This window comes from Symsagittifera roscoffensis, chromosome 5 (assembly GCF_963678635.1).
Source record: "Symsagittifera roscoffensis chromosome 5, txSymRosc1.1, whole genome shotgun sequence".
NCBI classification, from domain to species: domain Eukaryota; kingdom Metazoa; phylum Xenacoelomorpha; order Acoela; family Convolutidae; genus Symsagittifera; species Symsagittifera roscoffensis.
Genome location: NC_087066.1, coordinates 32975279 through 32998125, shown reverse-complemented (window position 1 = coordinate 32998125; position 22847 = coordinate 32975279). Strand labels below are relative to the sequence as shown.

At 37.0% G+C, this 22847-nt stretch overlaps 1 protein-coding gene across 1 annotated transcript; it reads right to left on the bottom strand.

The window, feature by feature from the left end:
- Nucleotides 1–4955: 4955 nt before the first annotated feature.
- On the bottom strand, nucleotides 4956–21801 carry LOC134846707 (uncharacterized). The gene is made up of 4 exons (XM_063864092.1): nucleotides 21458–21801; nucleotides 19457–19975; nucleotides 12926–13118; nucleotides 4956–5602 (listed from the first exon to the last, which is right to left on the bottom strand). The coding sequence occupies exons 1-4, from the start codon at nucleotides 21581–21583 to the stop codon at nucleotides 4956–4958; spliced, it is 1485 nt and encodes a 494-aa protein (XP_063720162.1). The 5' UTR covers nucleotides 21584–21801.
- Between the last annotated feature and the right edge of the window lie 1046 nt (nucleotides 21802–22847).

Here is a 22847-nt window from a genome sequence, read left to right as displayed (position 1 = left end):
ATTATCTTCAAATAACCCTACCTTTATTTCCCCAATATACATTAAATCAATCCGACCCTAGCCCGAACCACATCATTTCGTAGATGACCATGTGTTAATACCCACACTTCATTGGACAGCTTATTACAATTTTACTAACCCCCTTACGCTACCACTCCTTAATACCGCAAAAGATATTGAAAGAAATAAGAACGAATTATTTAGACTAACCACGACATTAACACCCCGACAATTTACATACGTATGATATAAAAAGTTACTAAAAACATTCACTGCACCCCGAGCTAACGACTATTCAATTGAATATTATGATCATAACATCATCAGATCTAATCAAGACCAATTTCTTGACGACGATCAATTTGCAAACCCACAATTAACAGAAAAAATTTTCATCAAAACACCCTACTTCACACTTAGCATACTAGATAAAAAGCATGATCACATTATTTCAGAAGCATTATCATACATTCAAGCATACGAATCATTTCACGAAAAATTTCAAACATTTTCACTAACATTTTATTTCCTCATACCGAAAAACGTGATTTGCACTGATCACACGACATCATGATGAGAACTAAACAAACACACATGTACACTTATTAACGTTTTATCCAGAACCATTTTCATTTACACACACCATCACGACAACCCCACCACAGATTTCAATTTATCAATTCTATATACACCTCACCGTTTTTCCCAAATTTCACATTTTGTATAAAAAATACTAACCTTGAAGGCATCCTCCGGAATTATGACCCGATCACGCAAATGTATATATTCTGTCCCTTCACCAAAACCTTCAACGCAGAAGAATCCCGACCACTCATTGTCCCGCATGTATTCATTCAACCTGTTGAAGTACCAATTTTAGAATTTATACACAACACTAAATACAATCACAAAATTTATAATCTAATTCAGAACCCACTTCACGAATTTGCAGTAGGCACCGAAGAACTAAAACTATAAAAGCACCTCAATTGCTTTGGCCACTGCTCCAAACTAAAAACATCGTACGCATACTAGAAAAATTACTAACCACATCAGATGCTATTCACGATGTTTTACCTCATGGCTTCTTTACCGACGATTAAGGTAAGTATGATTTTAGTATTTTAAAATAAAATTAACCATTCTTTATAAGTAATTTACATTTTCTTTAGTCTTCACACCACGATCACCTACAACAAGAAAAAACAAATAAAAAAACAAACAGTTTTTTCATAATAAACTCTATTAAACCTACAGCGCTAAATGATGCAGTAAAATTCAAAATAAAAGTAATAAATTCATCTAAAAGTTATTTCCCTAAATGTAGTAAAATTAAATACGATGATAATCACTTTATAAATTCGATCCCCACAAAGCAGTAAAATTTAATCTTAAAGTAGTAAATTAATACAGAGAAATGCAGTACTAACCTTTTATATATCTTCGTTCACCCGCACAAGAATACTATCCACAATCGCACAACTCGCCCACGAAGAATTAATTAAAATAATGCATTCAAGTTTTAAGTTTACACTAACAACAACTCAAACAAGCGATAACAAAATTCCAACTTACCTTTAACCCGGTTGGAATGGAATTTTTTAATAACCAAACTAACCAACACAGCTAACTAAACACCATAGACCACAAACTAACAGCATGATTAAGAAAAGATCACCTACGGTACCCAAACCGGATCAAACCAGCTTAAAACTGGCCAATTTATTCTTTTGAAGACTCTTACCAAGTCTAAAAAAGAAATAATAAAACACCAAAAAGTCGCAAGACAAACCCAAACCAAAAACATTTTGATTTTTGAGAAAAGGACACAACTAAAGTAACAAAAGAAAAGCCAGAATTAATATAACATGAAACGTTAGCACAAAACAGGACCCCTTAAAAAACCAGCATGAAATCATACTCCCACTCCTGGCCTAACCCACCAGAGAGGACGTCCTGAGCATGCTCTATAGCCGGCCTAACACACTGTGCTACAACCACGCTTTGTGAACACACTATATTTTTGACAAGAGATACTCAAGGGTGAGTAACTCTTGAAAATAACTGAACTAAAACAAAAAGGCTTTTGCGACAACAATTAACCAAAATCATAACTAAAAAGTTGAATTTACAAAATATTATAAAATATAAATCATAATATGCAGTACATAGATCACACCCAACCACAAAGACGAGCATCCAAAGACTAGACGACCCCATCACACTCAACTTACAGAATGGCTAAACACAACCGACATGCCACCCACAATCACGACTCAAAAAGGATTTAGAGTACGACTTGACTTCGCAGAAAAGGACTTCATTGAATCAGACCAATGACTACCTCGATGTTCAAGTATACGTACAGATCCGAGTTACAAGGCATTCCCTCCAAACTCGAGTTTCACGCCATTCCCAATCCAGATCGAAAAATAGTTCTACACAACCGATCAAGAACAGACGATCATAACAAACCATCTTGAAATCAGACTGATTTCGTTGCCGGTCATAGTCTTTGTCGAACGACAGCTAACAACTTCCTATCGACGATTCCAGCTTACTGGAGCTTTCGTCTCCAAGAACGAAATAAGAAATGATGCTCGCCAAATACCAACGATCATCATCCATCCTTCTTTACAGTTAGAAGATACAAGATTCAAAAACTCTGTAAGCCCCGGATGAGTGGAACCAGATCTAAACTTTATTTTATTATTGGTTATAAATTAGATATTTTATCACTATAAAATACTTAATATCAACCAATCATGATCCATCTAACTAACAACCCACTTATTTGTAAGTGCTGAAATTACTTGTAATTTCAGCACCAGACAGATTTGAATTTAACTTAGAAATTAGTTACCTCTCCAAGAGACCTTCTAGCAATCGCAATAAGCCAGTATACTTTAGATCTTTTGAGCCTAGCAGAGACTAGTTAAATACCCTGAGACTAGTAGATATAAGAGTAAGATTAAGATCGGTATTAGACTAAGAAGTTGCACGAATCTATCCGGCCGAAAATAAGATAGCGTGACGAGCAGATGGTGTACCCTATCCGAAATTACTCTATGAGTTACACCTCGAACTTAACTCACTTGTCGACCGCGGATTTTCAGTCGCAAAACTGCACTTGCTCGACTTTTAAAGCTACCCAGAGAATGGAAGCGCACAATAAGCGATGATTTTGAAATTTTCTTCGCTATAGTAGGAACACTCCAATTTGCTAGATGAACTGATGAGAATAGACAATAGCCTTGGCAGTTAAAGAGTTGTAAATGAACAATTTCCTCGGTTTATTAAGAGTTCTGCTATTTGCAGGGTAAACAGTTGTATGTACACGGAAAAACCTTCGCATTTGATCTCTGGCAGCGTTGGCCTTTGCCATCAAAATATGAAGAAAAATTACTACTGAAAATCTGTCGGCAGGGAAACCTGAAAACCGACCAAAAGTTTCATGCGACTTTTTCAAAAACCTTAATTATAAATCGGATTGAATTCGATGCGCGGGTCGTTGGCTCGACTTATGTCTCAACTTTTATGTCTCGACTTATGTCACAATCTTTAAAATTCAGTTTTGATATCAACAGTTTCAGCTCAGATTTTTAAAGAAATTAAATCAAAACTTTGAGATTCAACTTTAAAAAAGTATAGTTTTTGATTGTTTCTCATTGTTTTCTTTCAAATCAAGCATCATCGCAAGAAATTAACTGAGAAACATTTATTACACTTTTTTATCAATTTGATTAACTTATTTGATAGTCGAGAAGGTCGAGAATGCCGAAACATATGTCAAACACCGTCCAAACATATCCTTTTAGGTCCAGAAAATCGCAAAATAAGGTCCAGCACAGTCAAAACATAGGTCGAGCACAGTCGAAACATAAGTCGAGCTCACCCGAAAAATACCCAATTTTGACCGAGAAAGTCGAAACATACGCCGAACACAGTCAAAACATAGGTCGAGTACAAATGAAACTTAGGTCAAGCACATTTGAAAGATAGGTCGAATAAATTTGAAATATAGTCGAGCACAGTTGAAACATAGGTCGAGAACAGTCGATAAATAGGTTCAGCAGTATTTTTTGAAGTTTTTAGAAAACCGTTTCCACAAATCGACTGTACTAAAAATGTATTAACAAAAAACTCAATGAGAACCCAAAAAAATTTTTGAACAGTTTTTCGGAGCAACCACAGCCGACAATAGCCAGAAAGTTTTTTTTTTCGTTTGTCGAAAAAGTTGAGACAGTCGAAATATACCCATTTTTGGTCAAGAAAGCCGAAACAAATCAAACTGGTGGAAAAAATCGAAACATAAGTGAACTGGGTCAAAAAAGTCCAACACTTTTTTGGTGAGTCGAGACTGTCGAAACATACCAAAAATTGGCCGAAAAAGTCGAAATATACCAAAATGTGGTCGAGAAAATTGACTAATACCGAAATTTGGTCGAGACGGTTGAAACACACCTTTTTTTGGTCGAGAAAGTCGAGACATATATCGAGCACCTCGACCCGGGCAGTCTTGTAATTTTTTGCATTGGCTAACAGAGAAAATATTTCATATGAATAGCCGACTTTTCTCAAAGACAGTTCGTCTTTTGATTGTTCCAATCTTCAGACCTATCATTTCTCTGACGTTTATGAATCTTTCCAAACCATTTATGTTTGATATGTTTTGAATAGAATTTCGTTTCGCGCTATTTTTTGGTTGGCATTTTTGACAGTTTGAAAACTTCGTCCGTCCAGTTTTTACAACCAGGCAACGGAATATAGCTGGTGTTTTCTGTTAGTGTTTTTGTAACTAATAGGAAATCATTTATTTGAAGAAACAGGGAGGGGCAAGGTATTTTAGAGCAAATTCGTTTTCTGAGCTATCCTGGAATCTTCTAAGCAAGGCCAAAACAGGCGGACTTTCCAAAAATTATTAATTTGTAGCGGGGCTCTTTAAAGTAAAAAATTTAATTTTTTATTGCTTCAAAGCCAAATTCACACCTTAAAGAAACTAATTGCTTCTGGTTACCAGATTCGTTGTAATTACTAATGTAAATATTTCCTCCAAAAGAAGGATTCAGTGATAGGTGAAAGCGAGTTTTACTAGTTTCCGTTCCAGGTGCAAGAAAGGAGCGGTATAGTGAAGAAAATTCAGACTTGCTCTCTATTAAAAAATTGCGAAATGAACGGATCAAATCTGCCCATCTCCATTTTGGTTGTCCTATTAACTCCACTTCGAAATCCGTCTCCTCGCAATCAAACTTGTAGAAAAATAAAGCTGTGGTTCTTGATGCCGGGAGTATCTGAAAAGAAACTGATGCTTCACATTTCGACGTTTCATTTGGCTCAGACCATTCATCTGTTTGAGAATCATCTGGAAAAGTGTCCCAATCGACTTCCAGGAGTGAGCATTTTTTCGATATGCTGTTGAAAAAGACGAGGTATTGAACATGGGGAAAAGAAGTGTCGATTGGAAAGAAGACCGAGATAGGATGACTGATAGCGGCCACTTTTTTGCACTCCTCGTTTCCGTTTTTCTTGGCATCCACTGGAAACACTTGAAGATTCAAGTATGCATCTACGAACGCCAGAATGGTGCCCCCTCTGAGAAACTCTGAAACAGAAGACAATCGTGTGATCAAATTTATAAAAGATGCTGAATGAGGACAGAGCGTGGTCACCTTCAGCTGTTTCAATCCTGCTGTTATCCGTACGGATATTATAGCAAAACATCCAGTAATGATTAAGTCAGCTCAGGCGCTAGAATAACCAGTTGGTAACATATACATGTTATAGACTTAGAATAAATTAATTAACATATAGAAGTCTGATGATTAAATAAGTACCTATTTATACGTAATGACATTTGTACTAGTACCTGCAAGGCACTGTCTCTCAAATGATTCGAGGTCAGTATCAGCCAGACTTAAATATAGACAGTTGAATTTAGGTTGTTCTCTTATTCGTTTAATTCTCAAGTAGCACACAGCGTAGCTTTCAACTAACAGTGATTATACCTCACCTAACGGGTGAGGGTATAACATGGCGCAGCCAGCAGTTACAAAGAGCCCATTGGGAATAACACCGTTCTGGCAGAAAGCCTCAGCGGAACCACCGTTAGAGTGGGACAAGTGGAATCCACAACTATTCCTCGGCATTGTCGCGAAAGACGGAGTAAACTTGAAAAGGCTCTTGCAACAGCTCTTGTTGCCCAGCTATACGAAAACCTCAAGAACCGGGGTATGAACTCCCTATCTAGGGGGAAACAGGCAAACAAATACGAGATCGCAATCTGTGCAACCAAGAGAAACGGGTAGCGTGGGAAAATCAGTGTCAACGACTGGACAACCTTGGTCCAACAGTAGACAAAATTCCGTGGGAAGAAGCGGACAACAAATGCAGGAGCTATATCTACTTGTGTTTGGGACTGAGGGTCGAAGAAGATTGACACAATACTCTCCGGATCTCAAAATTCAGGGAATCTTGACCAGAGACTTCTGGGGCAGACTAAGACGACTCTTTGTAAAAGAACAAAATGTGACATTCGATCGCTATGAAGCCTTCACACGCAAACAGGGAAAAACGGAATCCCTAGAAGAATTTCATTGTGGACTCACAGAACTCGTGGTCAAAGGAAACTTCAAGTGTACTGCATGCAAGGATGGAGGACTCGAATCAGAAATTATCAGAGATTTATTTACAGCGAACATGTCAAACGACGAGGTTCAAAAAGATCTACTAGCCGAAACAAAACCGCCCGAACAAGCGTTGGATTACGCGGTGAGACACAAAAAAGGCCTCGAGAATCAGGTCCACATCAGAAAGCAGGGAACTTCCAACAGTCACACCGGATTTACGAATAAAAAATCAGAACCGGTAAACTTCGTCCAAAGGAGGGGTGGCTACAAGTCTCAACCTCGGCGTGGACGCAATAGAAGAGGAACGACGTCAAGGAACAACACCGACAGATCCGCACAGAAAAAAGCTTGCTTCAAATGCGGCAACGCATTTTCAGCGAACCATTTGGCACAGTGTCCGGCGCGAGACAAAATTTGCAATAAATGCACAAAAAGGGTCGTTTTGCTAAACTATACAAATCCAGCAAAGAAAATGCAATACAGGAGAACATTCTACAGCAACAGGATCTTCAGGAAACAGACATGACCGCATACGTCAATTACCTGCAAGCAGGTGATATTATACCGGGATGGGAATTAATCCATCCGGATGATACATCCACCAACGGGATAAAATTCGAACCAAGACGAGCAGAAGTAATCACAAACACCAATTTACAAGGACATCTCATTAGGGTCCGCTCGGAGACGAATAATATCGTTTTTATTGCTGACAGGTTCCCCAACGTCTTTCGTGAACGAAAAAACAGTCAACCTCCTTGCATCCACAGTAAAATTGGCAGTCAAATCCAAAATGGGAGATGACGATGAGGCCAACCGAATGGTCTGCTACAATGGATACAAAATCCCGTCCCTTGGCCGATTCAATAGACTCAAGTTGTTGGACAATTCAAACAGCTTCTTTTATAGTGGTGGATGACAGACGAGCAAACATCCAGGGGCGCAATCTTCTCCGCAAATCGGAATACAACTACACCAGGAGAGAAAAGCAAACTGGTAAGTCAGCACTTCATGTTAACAATATTGACAGCTCAGATACACAAATCGCGGCGTGGGTACACAAGTAGGGCGCTCAAGAAACCACATGGTGCAAACAAAATATCAAACAGAATTCAAGGCTCTACAACAACGAAGGCGACGCAATCCCATCCATATTCAAGAAAAAGTGGAACACGAAATCCGATCATTAATTGACCAAGGCCATATATTTCGCCTAGAAAAATGCAGTGACCAGCAATTCTTAAGCCCTATTGTAATTACTGTTAAGAAACTCCAATCAATTAAATTAGCCATGAATTCGAAACAAATAACTAAATCGATCCACAAAAATAAGTACAAGATGCCGAATATTGATGTCTTGTTGGACAATATAGCGCAATCGGCACAAGAACGTAAACATAAGCGGGAACAACATTTTTTTTCCACGATGGACCTACGCTACGCATATAGTCAGCTACCACTGGACGAAACAAGTGTAATTTCAGCATAATTGGGGGAAATGCAACGGAAACCTACCAGTTCCAAACTGGCTTCTACGGGCTCACGGATATGGCCGCAGAATTCCAGAAGGCCATAGATTTAGCGCTTAACAACGAAAAGGACACGTTCACATTCTTAGACGATATCTTAATTATATCACACGGTACGAAGGAGCAGCACCTAGAAAAATTGACTAGAGTCCTAAATAAATTAGATGCCGAAAACATGGCCATTTTGGTACACAAATGTAAATTTGGTTGCAGAGAAGTAGAGTGGCTGGGATTCGTAATAAACGAATACGGCACAACACCTATGCAGAAGAAAACAGACGCATTAATAAATCTACCGTACCCAAAAACATTCAAACAATTAAAGAGTTTTATGGGATCTATCCACCATCTAAGCAAACTTATACCCAACCTAGCTCAATTATGTGACCCTTTAAGACCCCTACTGTCTACGACAAACAAATTTAATTTTAATTGGAGTGAGGAAAGCGGAAAAGCGTTCAAAAACATCCTAAATGCCGTTAAAAGCATTACAGAAAACAGACACTTCGTAAGTGACAGAGAAACTCGCATTTTTTGTGATGCTAGCCGTGAAGGAATAGGCGCGGCTCTGGAACAAGATACACCAGAAGGTTGGGCAACTATTGCGTATGCATCAAGGTTCTTAAATTCATGCGAACAAAAGTACTCTGTAAACGAACTCGAGCTTTTGGCCGCAGTTTGGGCCGTTGAACATTTCAAGTTTTACCTATACGGTAGACGCTTCACTCTGATAACTGATCATCAAGCATTAGTAAGTGTGCTAAAAAGTAATAGGGGCAACAAAACCTACCAAAGCAGGTTAACTAGATGGATTGACAGACTTATTCCATTTGACTTTGACATACATCATTTGGCGGGTAGCAAAATGGGCCTAATTGACTACGTTTTGCGACACCCGGTCGATAAACCACAATCTCCGGCATACTGGGACAAACAATTTGTTGTAGCATCAGTCGATGACTTCGTCGAATGCGTAGAATTCCAAGATAGCAGCAGCAATCACATATCCTTGAATAATCATCCGATTAATTATCCAGGCACCAAAGAGCTCAATCGGAACGAAAATTTCGCATGTTCAAATTCGGTTCACACACAAACTGCAATCACTGTTCCTAGTCAATTGTTTGAAAGAAGTCGCTCATCATTAAAACGAAATTCAAAACATTCAAAAATGAGCAGACAATTGCAACAAGGCATGGCTTTTACCTCCGTTTCGTCGGATAATACGACAATTCCACAGCGGTATGCAGACACACATAGCGTTTCCCCTACCAATTACGCGTCTTTTAATGAATTTATTTCGAAGTCACCACCGTGAGAACTAACCTTCAGTGAGGTAAAACATCAAGTTATCCCGTCAACTGAAAGTATTACATTCAGAAGAAATGAAAACGAGCGTGTAGATGCAATTTGTCAAACCCTGGAAACAACAGAGAAACAAGACTCGGAGTGCCAGGCACAAGCAGAAGAAGACCGCACAACAAACAGACAGGACACCGAATGCCAGACAGCCGCCAGCATAGAGGAGGAGGACACCCCAATGTTCAGGAAAATTTACGCAAAGTAATGGACATCAATTTCCTAGCAACGGCAACTAGAAGAGACAGGAACCTATCGCCGCTTATGAACATGGTCAAACAACAGAGATGGGACAACATCAAAGATTGTTACGGCCCCTACTTTTACAATGTCAGACACCGCCTTTCTGTCAGAGACAATATCATCCTAAACGACGACAGAGTCGTTATACCAAAGCAACTAATGGATGCACTGCATCTTACACATCCGGGCCAAGGAGAAAAGCTAGAAGCGGCGTAATTACAACGAGATATTGTGGCAACAGCGCAAAATTGCAAAAATTGCCGAGAAAAGGGTAAGAATTTTAGAGTAATCTCGGGTAAAAAACACTACACAACACTGGACGCCGTGGTCGAACCAAATGAAGAAATTCAGTTGGATTTTGCGGGCCTGCTGCCCGACGAAAACAATAAAGAAGTTTCCATATTGGTTTACATTAGTGATCGAACTAATAACAAAGCGGATACAATCATCCGATTTATGCAAAATCATATAGTTAACCAAGGTGTACCACGGGTGATCAGAAGTGACCAGGCACAAGGTTTCAGAGACAAAAAGTTCCTCATATATTGCAAAAGTAATCATTTAAAACTGATTTGTGCACCAGTATCTGACGACCACAGGGCAATGGGTATGGTCGAAAGGCTCATTCGAACCTTAAAATCAAGATTAGCAATAATGAAAATCGATAAATCGAATAAACCATACAAGTTAGCGTCAGACGTGGCCGAATTAATTAACCCCTAACGCAACTACAAAAATTACAACCTTCGAAGCTCAGTATGGCAAAAAAGCTATCGCAACACTAAGTAACCTCAGCACGTCCCCAAAATCGTCTAATCTTTCAAGGAAAAACACTAAGCTATCATGTTTAGATAAGAAAGTACTGTCAAAGCTGAGGCCATCTGGAACAGGGAAATAAATAGCGAAGACGAATTTGACCTAACATAAAAGGGTCAAAATAAAACCACAACGGACTACCAACACGTACCCTAGCCCATCTTCAATCCTGTACCACCCGCGCACACTAACACTCAACAGAACACAACCAAAAACCCTCCACGCATAACGGTCAACCCAGGCAAACAACGGGCCAAGAACCAACAGGATACCATTACAAACACGGATGCAATTACACTTGAGAGCAGCGATGAGGAGTTCGACAGGCTACTAGAAAAGTGTCCAATAGGTGCGCATCTACCTATGTCAAATAAACCATAAAAAATAAAATCACTCAAGGAATCTTTTCTAAAAGAAAAAACCAACAATTTCGAAAAATTAAGAACACGTAAACCCATAAGACTATTAACAAATCAAGAAAAACAAAATCTGCAAAGGGCACCATTACTCTTCCTTAAAGACCGTTTCAAATGTCCAGCCCAGAGAATAGATCCTGAAACAGGACTTCGCCTAGAACAAATCGCTAGAAAGACGGGAACTTTTGCCAGGAAAACCAAAAATCCGGGGAAATTTAGGGCAAAATTCCAAATTATCGAAAACGGCGCGATAATAAATTTTTCCCCGCACACTGCGTAGATAAGGGAGGATGGCAAACAGTCTAGAGTAATTAGGCATGATGGACTCGCGTTCATCCCAGACCCAAGGGTCTATGGAAAGTGTAGGCCAGCGGCAAAAAAGAATTTCGTGGCATATAAACACTTACCAAGGCCCAAAAAGCGTGTTTCAGGTTAAAAAAAACTACGAAACAAACCTCACAAGGAGAAATCACAGTAATAAGCCCAAAAAGACCACCAACAAAAACGACACAGGAAATCATTCTACAAACGTTGAATAGAAGAGCTCTAGGACCCCAAACGTTGTTCAAACCTTTAAAAACCAAAGGAAACATGAACCAAAGGAAAAAACCAAAGGAAAAATGAACGCCCGGGACAAGCGGAACAAAAGCGAAACTACAACACAACGACAACCGAAAACAATACCACGAGGTAAAATGAGCCCCAAGAAGCAATCTAAAGTCGACCTAACAGAGATTCAGTTCGAATGCGACACCTCTATTTCGCTCTTGTCAGATACCGAACTTGACCACAAAACCTCATCACCGGAAAAACAACCCGCCGCCAAATGAATCGACATCAAAGCCAAGCCGGAACAAAAATCACCAGAAACTCGACGTTCAACAAGAACCAGGAAAGGTACTTCAGCAGAAAAAATTGGAAACGCAATTCCTATTGGACAGATCTCGCACAACACGGAGGCATTGATCACAGTAGCAACGATTCAAGAAACAAACAGTGCCGGAACCGCACAAAACGAGACAAACAACAACACACGACCAGTCGACAAACCAACCACCGTGGCCGAGAACACCCCTGTAAATAAATCCCCATCATCACAAGCAACATCAGAAGAAATCTTGTGCACTGAAATCCAAATGGATATCGATACGCCAGACAACACTCGAAAGCCAGAAACTGCTAACGACTTACCGCCCAGAACCACAAGCTCTCGTTACATCCTCGATAAACCCAGAACAACGGAAGATTGCTTTAGCAAAGAATTCGAAGATGCTATGAACTTCCTACAGTCAATCTCCCCAATCCGAGGCAATTCTATGACATTCCAGAGAGAGAAGGAACGAGCCAACCAACAGTCAGGTCAACATCAACCACAGCCCACAACATTTAGAGGAAATCAGTGTACAACAACTGAAAAGAAGGACAGGGTCAGCAATAAACAGGACGCGGAGGAAAACTACTGTTGAAGACAAAAGAAAAAAATTGATAGACTTAATTTATCAAAAAGAGGGGAATGTTATCCGTACGGATATTATAGCAAAACATCCAGTAATGATTAAGTCAGCTCAGGTGCTAGATTAACCAGTTGGTAACATATCCATGCTATAGACTTAGAATAAATTAATTAACATATAAAAGTCTGAATTAAGTACCTATTTATAAGTAATGACATTTGTACTAGTACCTATAAGCACTGTCTCTCAAATGATTCGAGGTCAGTGTCAGCCAGACTTAAGCATAGACAGTTGAATTTAAGTTGTTCTCCTATTCGTTTAATTCTCAACTAGCACACAGCGTAGCTTTCAACTAACATAGATTATACCTATAACACTCAAAATTTCCCTTAAAATGAGTGTTTTTTTAGCAAAATACCCAATTAAAATTGTACTGATCCATCGTCTTTACCGTGACCAAATTTGCACCATACTGTACTTACGCAATGAGTGTGCAGTATGTTTTAGCTGCACTTTGGAGGTTATTTCCAGTTGATGGTTATGCAGACGGAAAGTGAGTATGGTTGTGCCGGAATGAAAGCCGGTTAGTTTGACTGCCAGTCGGTTGTTCATCGTGGCCACTTCTGGCTTGTTGGTTACTATCGCACAGCCTACATTTATGTTCAAGGCATTCGACTGAAAATGAAACATAGAGTTTTTGAAGGCAACTAAACGTCCTGAACATTCCATTCCCAATCCCCGTATCTTCCCAATTTCACGTTCATCTCAAATGCATCAAACAAAATTACTGCGGCCAAACAATTATTATTGAGTTTTCTGCGATTTGCAGAGGGCCTATGAAAAGATATTTAAGCATAAATCTACTTCAATTATTTCCCCACATTCCGCAGTTTGTTCCCCACACACTATCACTGTCACTCGACCTCAAACTGAATGCCTTACCACTATGTATCTATAAATTAAAGACAAGACTGCTCGTATCAGGGCAAAGCCCTGAATGTTCCGACTGCCTTTTAAGGTTTATGGAGCAGCAGTAAAAACATTAAAAAAAAATGAAAAATGGTTAAATGGTTTTATTTCATTTAATTTTTTTTTGTTATTACTGCTGCTCAATAAACCTTAAAAAAATTTCAAATTTTAGAAAAAAAAAATTCACTTTATTTTATTTCATTTAAAAATAAAAATTTCCTTGTAACCAATCAATTATGGCAAATAAGCTTTGTTGAACCAATTTGGAACGATTGATAAGACGGATTAAAACTCCGCTTACGCGTTAATAGCGGGATTTATATCGCGCGTTAATTGTCCAAAACTGGTCAAAATGGCCAAAATAGCGTTCTTTAAACCCTCATAACTTTACGAAAAATGATCACAGGTGAATTATCTTTTCAAATTTAAGCTCAGGACAACAATACCTTTCGAATGATATAAAAAAAATTCCGTCAAAAATGGCTAGTTAAAAAGTCCAAATTTGTCTGAAGAAAAAAAACTCACCCCGAGCACAAATATTTCGTTCAAAATATGTTGTTGTATCAAAAGTCCGAACAATAATTGACGTTGAAATATATTCATTTTGCCCAGGAAAAGCACAATACTGATGCAAATAGTCAACTGCTATTTTTCAAATATCATTAACTTTTTTGGACAGAAAGTTGGTTTTCTGAGTGAGTTTTTATTTTGATCAGCACCTATAATTGGTGAAATTTTTTTCCATTTTTACTTCAAACCAAACTCTAACAGATTTTTTGAGCTAACCAACTTTGAACGAAGTTTATTATATCGTCTCAAAAGTATTGTTAACCGAAGATAAAATTTTAACAAGACTGCTCGCATCAAGGTGATGCCCGGAATGTTCCGACTGCTTTTTAAGTTCTATGGATCATTAATAACATGAAAAAACAAATGTCAAGAAGTGAAATATATATCTTTTTTTTTAATTTGAGATTTTTGCAAAAATCATTCCCCACACGCCATAAAAAATACAGTGATAGTTTTTGCTCCTAGTAAAAAATCAGTTATGGCAAATAAGCTTCCTTTAACCAATTTGGAACAATTTCTAGGACAGATTAAACCTCCGCTTACACGTTAATAGCGCGAAATATATTGAGCGATAATTGTCCCAAATTGGCCCAAAATGGCAATCTTTAAGCCATCATAACTTTAAAAAATTGATCACAGATAAAATATCTTTTCAAATTTAAACTCAGAACAACATTATCTTTTGAATGATATTTACGGTAAAAAGGGCTAGTTAAAATGTAGAAATTTGTCTGAAGAAAAAAACCAACCCGAGCATAAATATTCCGTTACTAAAATCGGAACTGAAATTATTGATCAATTTTTGTGAAATGTGGAGATTTGAAGACTTCCAATTACCCAGGTTTTAATACTAAAGTTTGTCAGAGAATAAAAAATTACGAAAATGGCATTATATGCGTTTTTTCCATATTTTGAAATAAGTATTCTTTCCACACTCTAGAATCAAATAACAACCCTTTTGCTACTTTTTTGTCATGAAAAAAGCTTATGCACATTTTCATACCATGAAATTGAATGAAAAGCATTTTTTCATGCTATGAAGTTGTATCATAAGCATTCCTACAACAAATAAATAACAGAAAGTTTCCGTCTCGAAATCTTGTTTTTCTTCGAAAAAGCAATAACCAAAGAATTTGTAACATCAGAAAACCCAGAATTTAGGTGGCATTGCACACTCATAAACTGCATTCGGTCAATTGCCATTAAACTGGAGGTTTCGATTTTCACGCAGATTTATATTCAAAAATGTAAAATTCAGTTGTTGAGAAAAAAGCAGAATTTTTTCGCCAATTTAGGGATATGTCAGCATGGGAAAAAACAGCATTGTGCTTACACAAAAAACACTTGACTGTAATTTTTGGATTTTTGTGTAACTTTGGACTGCAAAACATCCGTAAAACTTTCCCCTGAAGGTATTTTTTTGAGCACAGAAGCAAGTTTGCTATCAGAAAAGAGAGAATTTTTCTAAACAATTTTGTATTATTCCATTGTAAAAAGCATGTCGTACAATTTTCACATAAATATTAAAAATAATAGTTTATTTAAAAATAAGGTTTTTTTTGAAAAAAAAATTGATGCCAAAGTTGCTTTCATGTAACAAAAACGGACAAAACTTGTCTCTTCTATATTGAAACTAATTTACAACCGTTTTTGTAGAAGCTCGAAGAAAAAAGTTTCAATTTACGGTAAAAAAAGTACAGTTTCATTTTACGAGATTACAGCAAAGAAAGCTGTTTACTTGCATTTCTAAAATTATTCAGAGAAAACAGATCATTCATAAAGCTCGATTGTGTTGGTGCTCTATTTTGATCTGGGTCATTGATTAAAAAATTGAGTTGATTCCATTCGCCCTTTTTTGTTAACCATGAATATGGTCGGAACGCGGTCCTTAGCAACCGGCTATTCATGTTTTTTTTTGTAAAAACAGTAGTTTTTTTAAAACTGAAAATAAAACTTTTCCTATTGCTTCAATATTGCATTTTATTTAACTAACAGGTGCAGATCTAGATATACAAAAAAATTTACTAAATTAGAACAACCTACTAATATTTTGCATCTATAGATCCGGGCCTGTTAGTTAAATAAAATGCATTATTGAAGCAATAGGAAAAGTTTTATTACTACTGTTTTTACAAAAATTAAGAATAGCCGGTTGCTATGGACCACGTTCCGACCATATTCATGGTTAACAAAAAAGGGCGAATGGAGTCTACTCAATTTTTTTAATCAATAACCCAGATCAAAATAGAGCACCAATACAATCGAGCTTTATGAATGATCTGTTTTCTCTGAATAATTTTAGAAACGCAAGTAAACAGCTTTCTTTGCTGTAATCTTGATTTTTGAGCCTAAAAATGAACTGTATCCAACACAAACCCGCGCTATTTAAAACGAAAGAAATTATCATACTATCCTAAAAGTAGACCAAAAATAAAATAAGACAGCTTGTCTCAGGGCAAAGCCCTAAAGGTTCTGACTGCCCGTTAATGCCGGGAAAAGCGTATGATAGTTTTTTGAAAAAACGGCGAAAATTTACAAAAAAAACAAGCGTCATGCAATCTTACATAGTTCAAATAGCTTTGCTCAAGTCAAGATGAGCTTTTGCTTTGACATAACGAAATCCATCGCGCACTAAATCTAAATGTCCCGAATTTAGCACATTTGGGTTGAAAACCATACAAAAAAATGCCTTGGCTGACTGAACATAAATTTTTTCTAAAGGCGTCTTCGGCGCCAATCTATCCTAATTTTGAGGGAAGAGCGCGCGCCGGAAAAACGCGCTTTTTTGGTCGAAAGTTTGAAAAATGTACCTAAAAACGCCTTTTTTGGCCTTTTTTCAAAAATTTGCCTGCGGCTCAGAAAATTTCGTCAAACTAGAGTCTGTATAGTGGTTTGGGAGAGCTCAGAAAATCAATTCGGTCGACCTAAAAAAAGGTCGACAAAACTTGAAGTTTTTTTGAAAATCCACCCCCCCCCCCTCCTCGAGAAATTCCTAGATCCGCGCCTGAAATTAGTTTAATTTTCGAATTCAACCAAAACAGCAAACATAGACCTAAAAACAGGCAAAAAATTGGGCTTGGGGCACTTTTAGAAGGTTTTGACCAGAAAGTGACTATTTTGCGGCACACTCGATAGCACCTTTGCAAAAAGTCTAGGTTTAGCTTAACCAAAAACAGATCTCGTTATTGTCTTTTGAGTGGCCAGGGGAACAAATTTCGAGACTCCCCCGACACTCAAATCCGCTACTCGTTACTATTCTCGTTACTATTGTTATATTAGACCTTGGCATCTGCAAAAAACATTATGACAAAACACCTTCTTCTGAGAATTTTTCGAGCTGACCATCTTACAAAGTTTACAGAGATTACAGCAAAGAAAGCTGTTCACTTGCATTTCTAAAATTTTTCAGAGAAAACAGATCATCAAAATGGAGATTACAGCAAAGAAAGCTGTTTACTTGCATTTCTAAAATTATTCAGTGAAAACAGATTATTCATAAAGCTCGATTGTGTTGGTGCTCTATTTTGATCTGGGTCATTGATTAAAAAAATTGAGTTGATTCCATTCGCCCTTTTTTGTTAACCATGAATATGGTCGGAACGCGGTCCTTAGCAACCGGCTATTCATATTTTTTTTTGTAAAAACAGTAGTTTTTTTAAAACTGAAAATAAAACTTTTCCTATTGCTTCAATATTGCATTTTATTTAACTAACAGGTGCAGATCTAGATATACAAAAAAATTTACTAAATTAGAACAACCTACTAATATTTTGCATCTATAGATCCGGGCCTGTTAGTTAAATAAAATGCATTATTGAAGCAATAGGAAAAGTTTTATTACTACTGTTTTTACAAAAATTAAGAATAGCCGGTTGCTAAGGACCACGTTCCGACCATATTCATGGTTAACAAAAAAGGGCGAATGGAGTCTACTCAATTTTTTTAATCAATAACCCAGATCAAAATAGAGCACCAATACAATCGAGCTTTATGAATGATCTGTTTTCTCTGAATAATTTTAGAAACGCAAGTAAACAGCTTTCTTTGCTGTAATCTTGATTTTTGAGCCTAAAATGAACTGTATGCAACACAAACCCGCGCTATTTAAAACGAAAGAAATTATCATACTATCCTAAAAGTAGACCAAAAATAAAATAAGACAGCTTGTCTCAGGGCAAAGCCCTAAAGGTTCTGACTGCCCGTTAATGCCGGGAAAAGCGTATGATAGTTTTTTGAAAAAACGGCGAAAATTTACAAAAAAAACAAGCGTCATGCAATCTTACATAGTTCAAATAGCTTTGCTCAAGTCAAGATGAGCTTTTGCTTTGACATAACGAAATCCATCGCGCACTAAATCTAAATGTCCCGAATTTAGCACATCCGGGTTGAAAACCATATAAAAAAATGCCTTGGCTGACTGAACATAAATTTTTTCTAAAGGCGTCTTCGGCGCCAATCTATCCTAATTTTGAGGGAAGAGCGCGCGCCGGAAAAACGCGCTTTTTCGGTCGAAAGTTTGAAAAATGTGCCTAAAAACGCCTTTTTTGGCCTTTTTTCAAAAATTTGCCTGCGGCTCAGAAAATTTCGTCAAACTAGAGTCTTTATAGTGGTTTGGGAGAGCTCAGAAAATCAATTCGGTCGACCTAAAAAAAGGTCGACAAAACTTGAAGTTTTTTTGAAAATCCACGACCCCCACCCCCCCCCCCCCTCCTCGAGAAATTCCTAGATCCGCGCCTGAAATTAGTTTAATTTTCGAATTCAACCAAAACAGCAAACATAGACCTAAAAACAGGCAAAAAATTGGGCTTGGGGCACTTTTAGAAGGTTTTGACCAGAAAGTGACTATTTTGCGGCACACTCGATAGCACCTTTGCAAAAAGTCTAGGTTTAGCTCAACCAAAAACAGATCTCGTTATTGTCTTTTGAGTGGCCAGGGGAACAAATTTCGAGACTCCCCCGACACTCAAATCCGCTACTCGTTACTATTCTCGTTACTATTGTTATATTAGACCTTGGCATCTGCAAAAAACATTATGACAAAACACCTTCTTCTGAGAATTTTTGGAGCTGACCATCTTACAAAGTTTTTCCCCGTCTTAGAATTTTTTATAAACTTTCTTGAAAATTTCAAGAAGGTTTCTCGTAAGAAAAGTTCTAAACTAGCAGTTTCTTCCCGAAAATAAAAAAGATTTTGAATTGTAAACTCATATAGCAAAACAAAATTTTTGGCCTATGAGTTTACGTTATTGTACTCTGCGACAGTGGAAAACTTTCAATCTTGTTATAAAAAAAGCTTGAAAATATGAACGAAAAAAATGTATAAACTTTTATAGGAAGGCGTCCTCTCGTACAACCTTCTGATACGAAAAAGTCTCTTTCTTGTAACATTCTTAGAGCCTAATTTTGTTAGAAGTTGTATGATTCTTATAAGAAAAGTTCTAAGATAGCGACCTTTGGTCAACCCGGGTACGCACCTGCAATGGTTCAACCGAATTGAAGTCTTGCCAGGAGATGTGAAGTATCTGTGTTTTGTACTGGAAATAAGGAAGCACAATCGTAATCAAATCTGTTCTATTGTCAATAATTGGAAGCTCCGACATAAAGCAGTGGTTGAACCTGACTAAGTTAGCCAATCCGAATAGTTTGAACCCGCAAATAAAGTTCAGTGTGTGGAAAAAGATGGTTCTCTCATCTCCCGTCTGCTGAAGCTCAATTGAAAAAGGTATTCCACATACACAGCCGATGTCGACATTAGCCAGAGGTATGAGGTTAATCAAAAATAATTGGCCAAGTTCATCTATCGGGGAGCAAACTTTGCACACTTTCGCGGGTAGCTTTATCAAGCAATTCAGCTGTAACACTCTCTTCCAGAAGTATGTTGGTTGGCGTAAGTGCCTCAGATCATCGTGTAGCGTCAGTGATTGCAGCACTTGTTTAGAAACGAACCCAGTTACCAAATTCTTCCACAACAAGTTTTCCTCTTTTATCAACCTCTAAATTTGCAGCAGCATTCACAGTTAACTAGCAATCTGCTCATTTTGTAATGAAACAATAATTTTCATTCTTTTTCAGGGTCGGACGGTTTACCAAAATTTATTACCTCTTTTGAGTAAATTTATCATCTGTTTTCATAGCAAAGTTCTTAGAAGTGGCGTTTAAAAAATCTCCTCTAGCCATTGAACCGCGCAAGATCAGTTTGACTGCGGAATACGGATTAAAGCGAAAAGTACCTTGATCTTTATTCATCAATTCGTTGATATCTTACAATTCCATTGAAAATGCTTATCGTTCAATTCCATAGATCAAATGAATGGGAAAATGCTAGTCATACAATTTTCATACAAATTCAAAAAAAAATATTCAAATTAGATTCGAACTAGTTTCTGTGGCTATTTGAACCAAATAAAACAGTCTGGGATGGAAAAAAAACTTTCTTTATTTCCTTTATTTTGAAAAAAAATGATTATCATACAATTTCCATATATGAAAATTGTATGACTAGCGTTTTTTTGGATGGCGAAAACAAAAAATTATCCAAGTAATATTGAAATTACCCAAAATTTTTTTGCTTTTTTTTCAACCGTAAATCGAGTTTTGTTCTCAAAAAAAAAACATTTTCCAAAAGAGAAATTTTGCATGCAAATTTTGATTTTTTGTCTGCATAACGTAGTCCTGGATACACAAAACTTGAATTTTTTTTCCGTTTCTATGGATAATTTTTTTCAAACAAGTTGAAAACTCCTATTTCTATTAAATGGTATGTTTATATATGCCTTTATCAATGTCTGATGATTTGAAATTTATAATTATAAAAATAATGATCTTTAAATCAATTTTTTGGTTTATGAAAAAATGCTTGTCCCACAGTTTCCATATATGAAAAAATGCTTGTTTTTTTCACAAAATAATTTTTTTTTCTAAACAAAAAATCTTTCAAAAACTGCTAGATTAATTGTATAAAAATAGCAAAAACAATCCGTCTTTTTAAGCAAAAAAATTGTGGTTTGCTTAATCGCTAAGGTTATTTTTGCAAACTGAACTTTCACATTTTATCATAGTTTCAATAAAATTCATTTGTTTTTTTTTTTCAGTTCGTCGTAAGGTTTTCACTGAAATACATCTTCGTAAAGGCTTTACAAAAAGTTTTTGAATTTTACAGTTTACAATTTTAATAGCTAAGGCATCCGGCCGTTAGAAATAGTTAACGTAAAAAATACTTGTACTCATAGAAGCTAAAAGGTTGATTTTTGCCACAAACGAAGAACAAATCTAAAGGCTATACTTGGTAACCTAATATAAAAAAAAAACTAGATACGCTACAATGTTATTTCAATTAGCTAAATTTTTTTAAACTAAACAAATAACCTACGTTATATTATATTATCATCAGTAATTTTGCCTATATAAAATTGTATGACTGGGGAGCAACCCGGGTCTTTGATGTTTAGAGATATACTACAAATAGATCTACTCACATTTAGCTTCCGACAGACAAAAGACATGTTGATTAAATCACTCAGATGCAATTTCCTTACAACTTTAATGATCAGTTCAAAAGGTAGATCTAAAATGTTTTCACTGAGAATGGTTTGAAGCTCCATTTTACAGCTTAAATGGTTCAAGTTGCAGAGTTCATTCAATTTATCTTCGATCAACCCAAGAGAGTAAAACAACAAAGCAGTAGTTTGTTTATTGGAAGTTTCCAAAATCAACTTTCACATTTCCCAAATATAACCATTGTTAAAATGTTCCAGAGTTTATTCCCCTTAACCAATGGATCACAAATTGCAAGCTATGGTGGAACCTGTTATCTGTCGCTACCAGGGAACGCATGAGTTGCTATGCTGAATTATATTCGGAGCTGGGAAACTAGGGCAAACAAATGAAAAGAAGGTTTTAACACAAGAGGGTTTTATTTTCTTCCGCGCATATTAATTTGTTGGCTGTATACTGTCTGACTAAAAGCGATATTCCCTCCCCAGCCCCCCTCCCCCTCAAGAAAATCCTAGATCCGCCCTTGACTGCTATATTTACAATGTTTTATTGACAACGAAAACAACGAAAGTCCATTTTTTTTAAAATTTACTTAGGTTGCGGGTTATTTTTTACATCTGAAATTGAATTCGATTTTCAAATAGTGATGCGCTTCGATTCGTTTTGTATCCAAAATGTACCTCAACGCCAATTTAAATTTAGCCGGAACTTTAATTTGTTGGCTGTACACTGTCTGACTGAAACCAAAGTTCCGACTCAATTTAAACTGGTTTTGAGGTACATTTTGCATGCAAAACGAATCAAAGCACATCAAAATTTGAAAATATAATTCAATTTCAGTTTTAAAAAGTAACCCGCATCCTGAGTAAATTTAAATTTTAAAAAATGGATTTTCGTTGTTTTTGTTGTCAATAAACCATTCTCAATATAGCGGTCAGGGTCGGATCTAAGATTTTCTCGAGGGGGGGAATGGCAGAATTTTAAGCGATCTTTTTTTATTTTTTAGATCAGCCAATTTGTTTTTCTGAGTTCTACCAAATCACTATGAGGATCTTATTTTGAACAATTTTTCTGCGCTGCAAGCAAATTATTGGAAAAACAGGCCAAAAAAGGCGTTTTTAGGCATTTTTTGGAAGATTTTGACCAAAAATTTGCGTTTTTAGGTGCACGTTCTCCCCTCAAAAATAGTGTTTTTTGGCGCCCAAGGCGCTTTTAGAAAAAAATTTAGCCAGTCAGCCGAATATGTATGTCTACAATAGTACAAAAGGAGAGCTTTGGATCGGCAGGGGGTCGAATCCCTGAGAAGGGGACGTATGCTCCGCCCCCCACCAAATCTGCTAGCGATAATTTATGTGTTGATTTGATGCAATA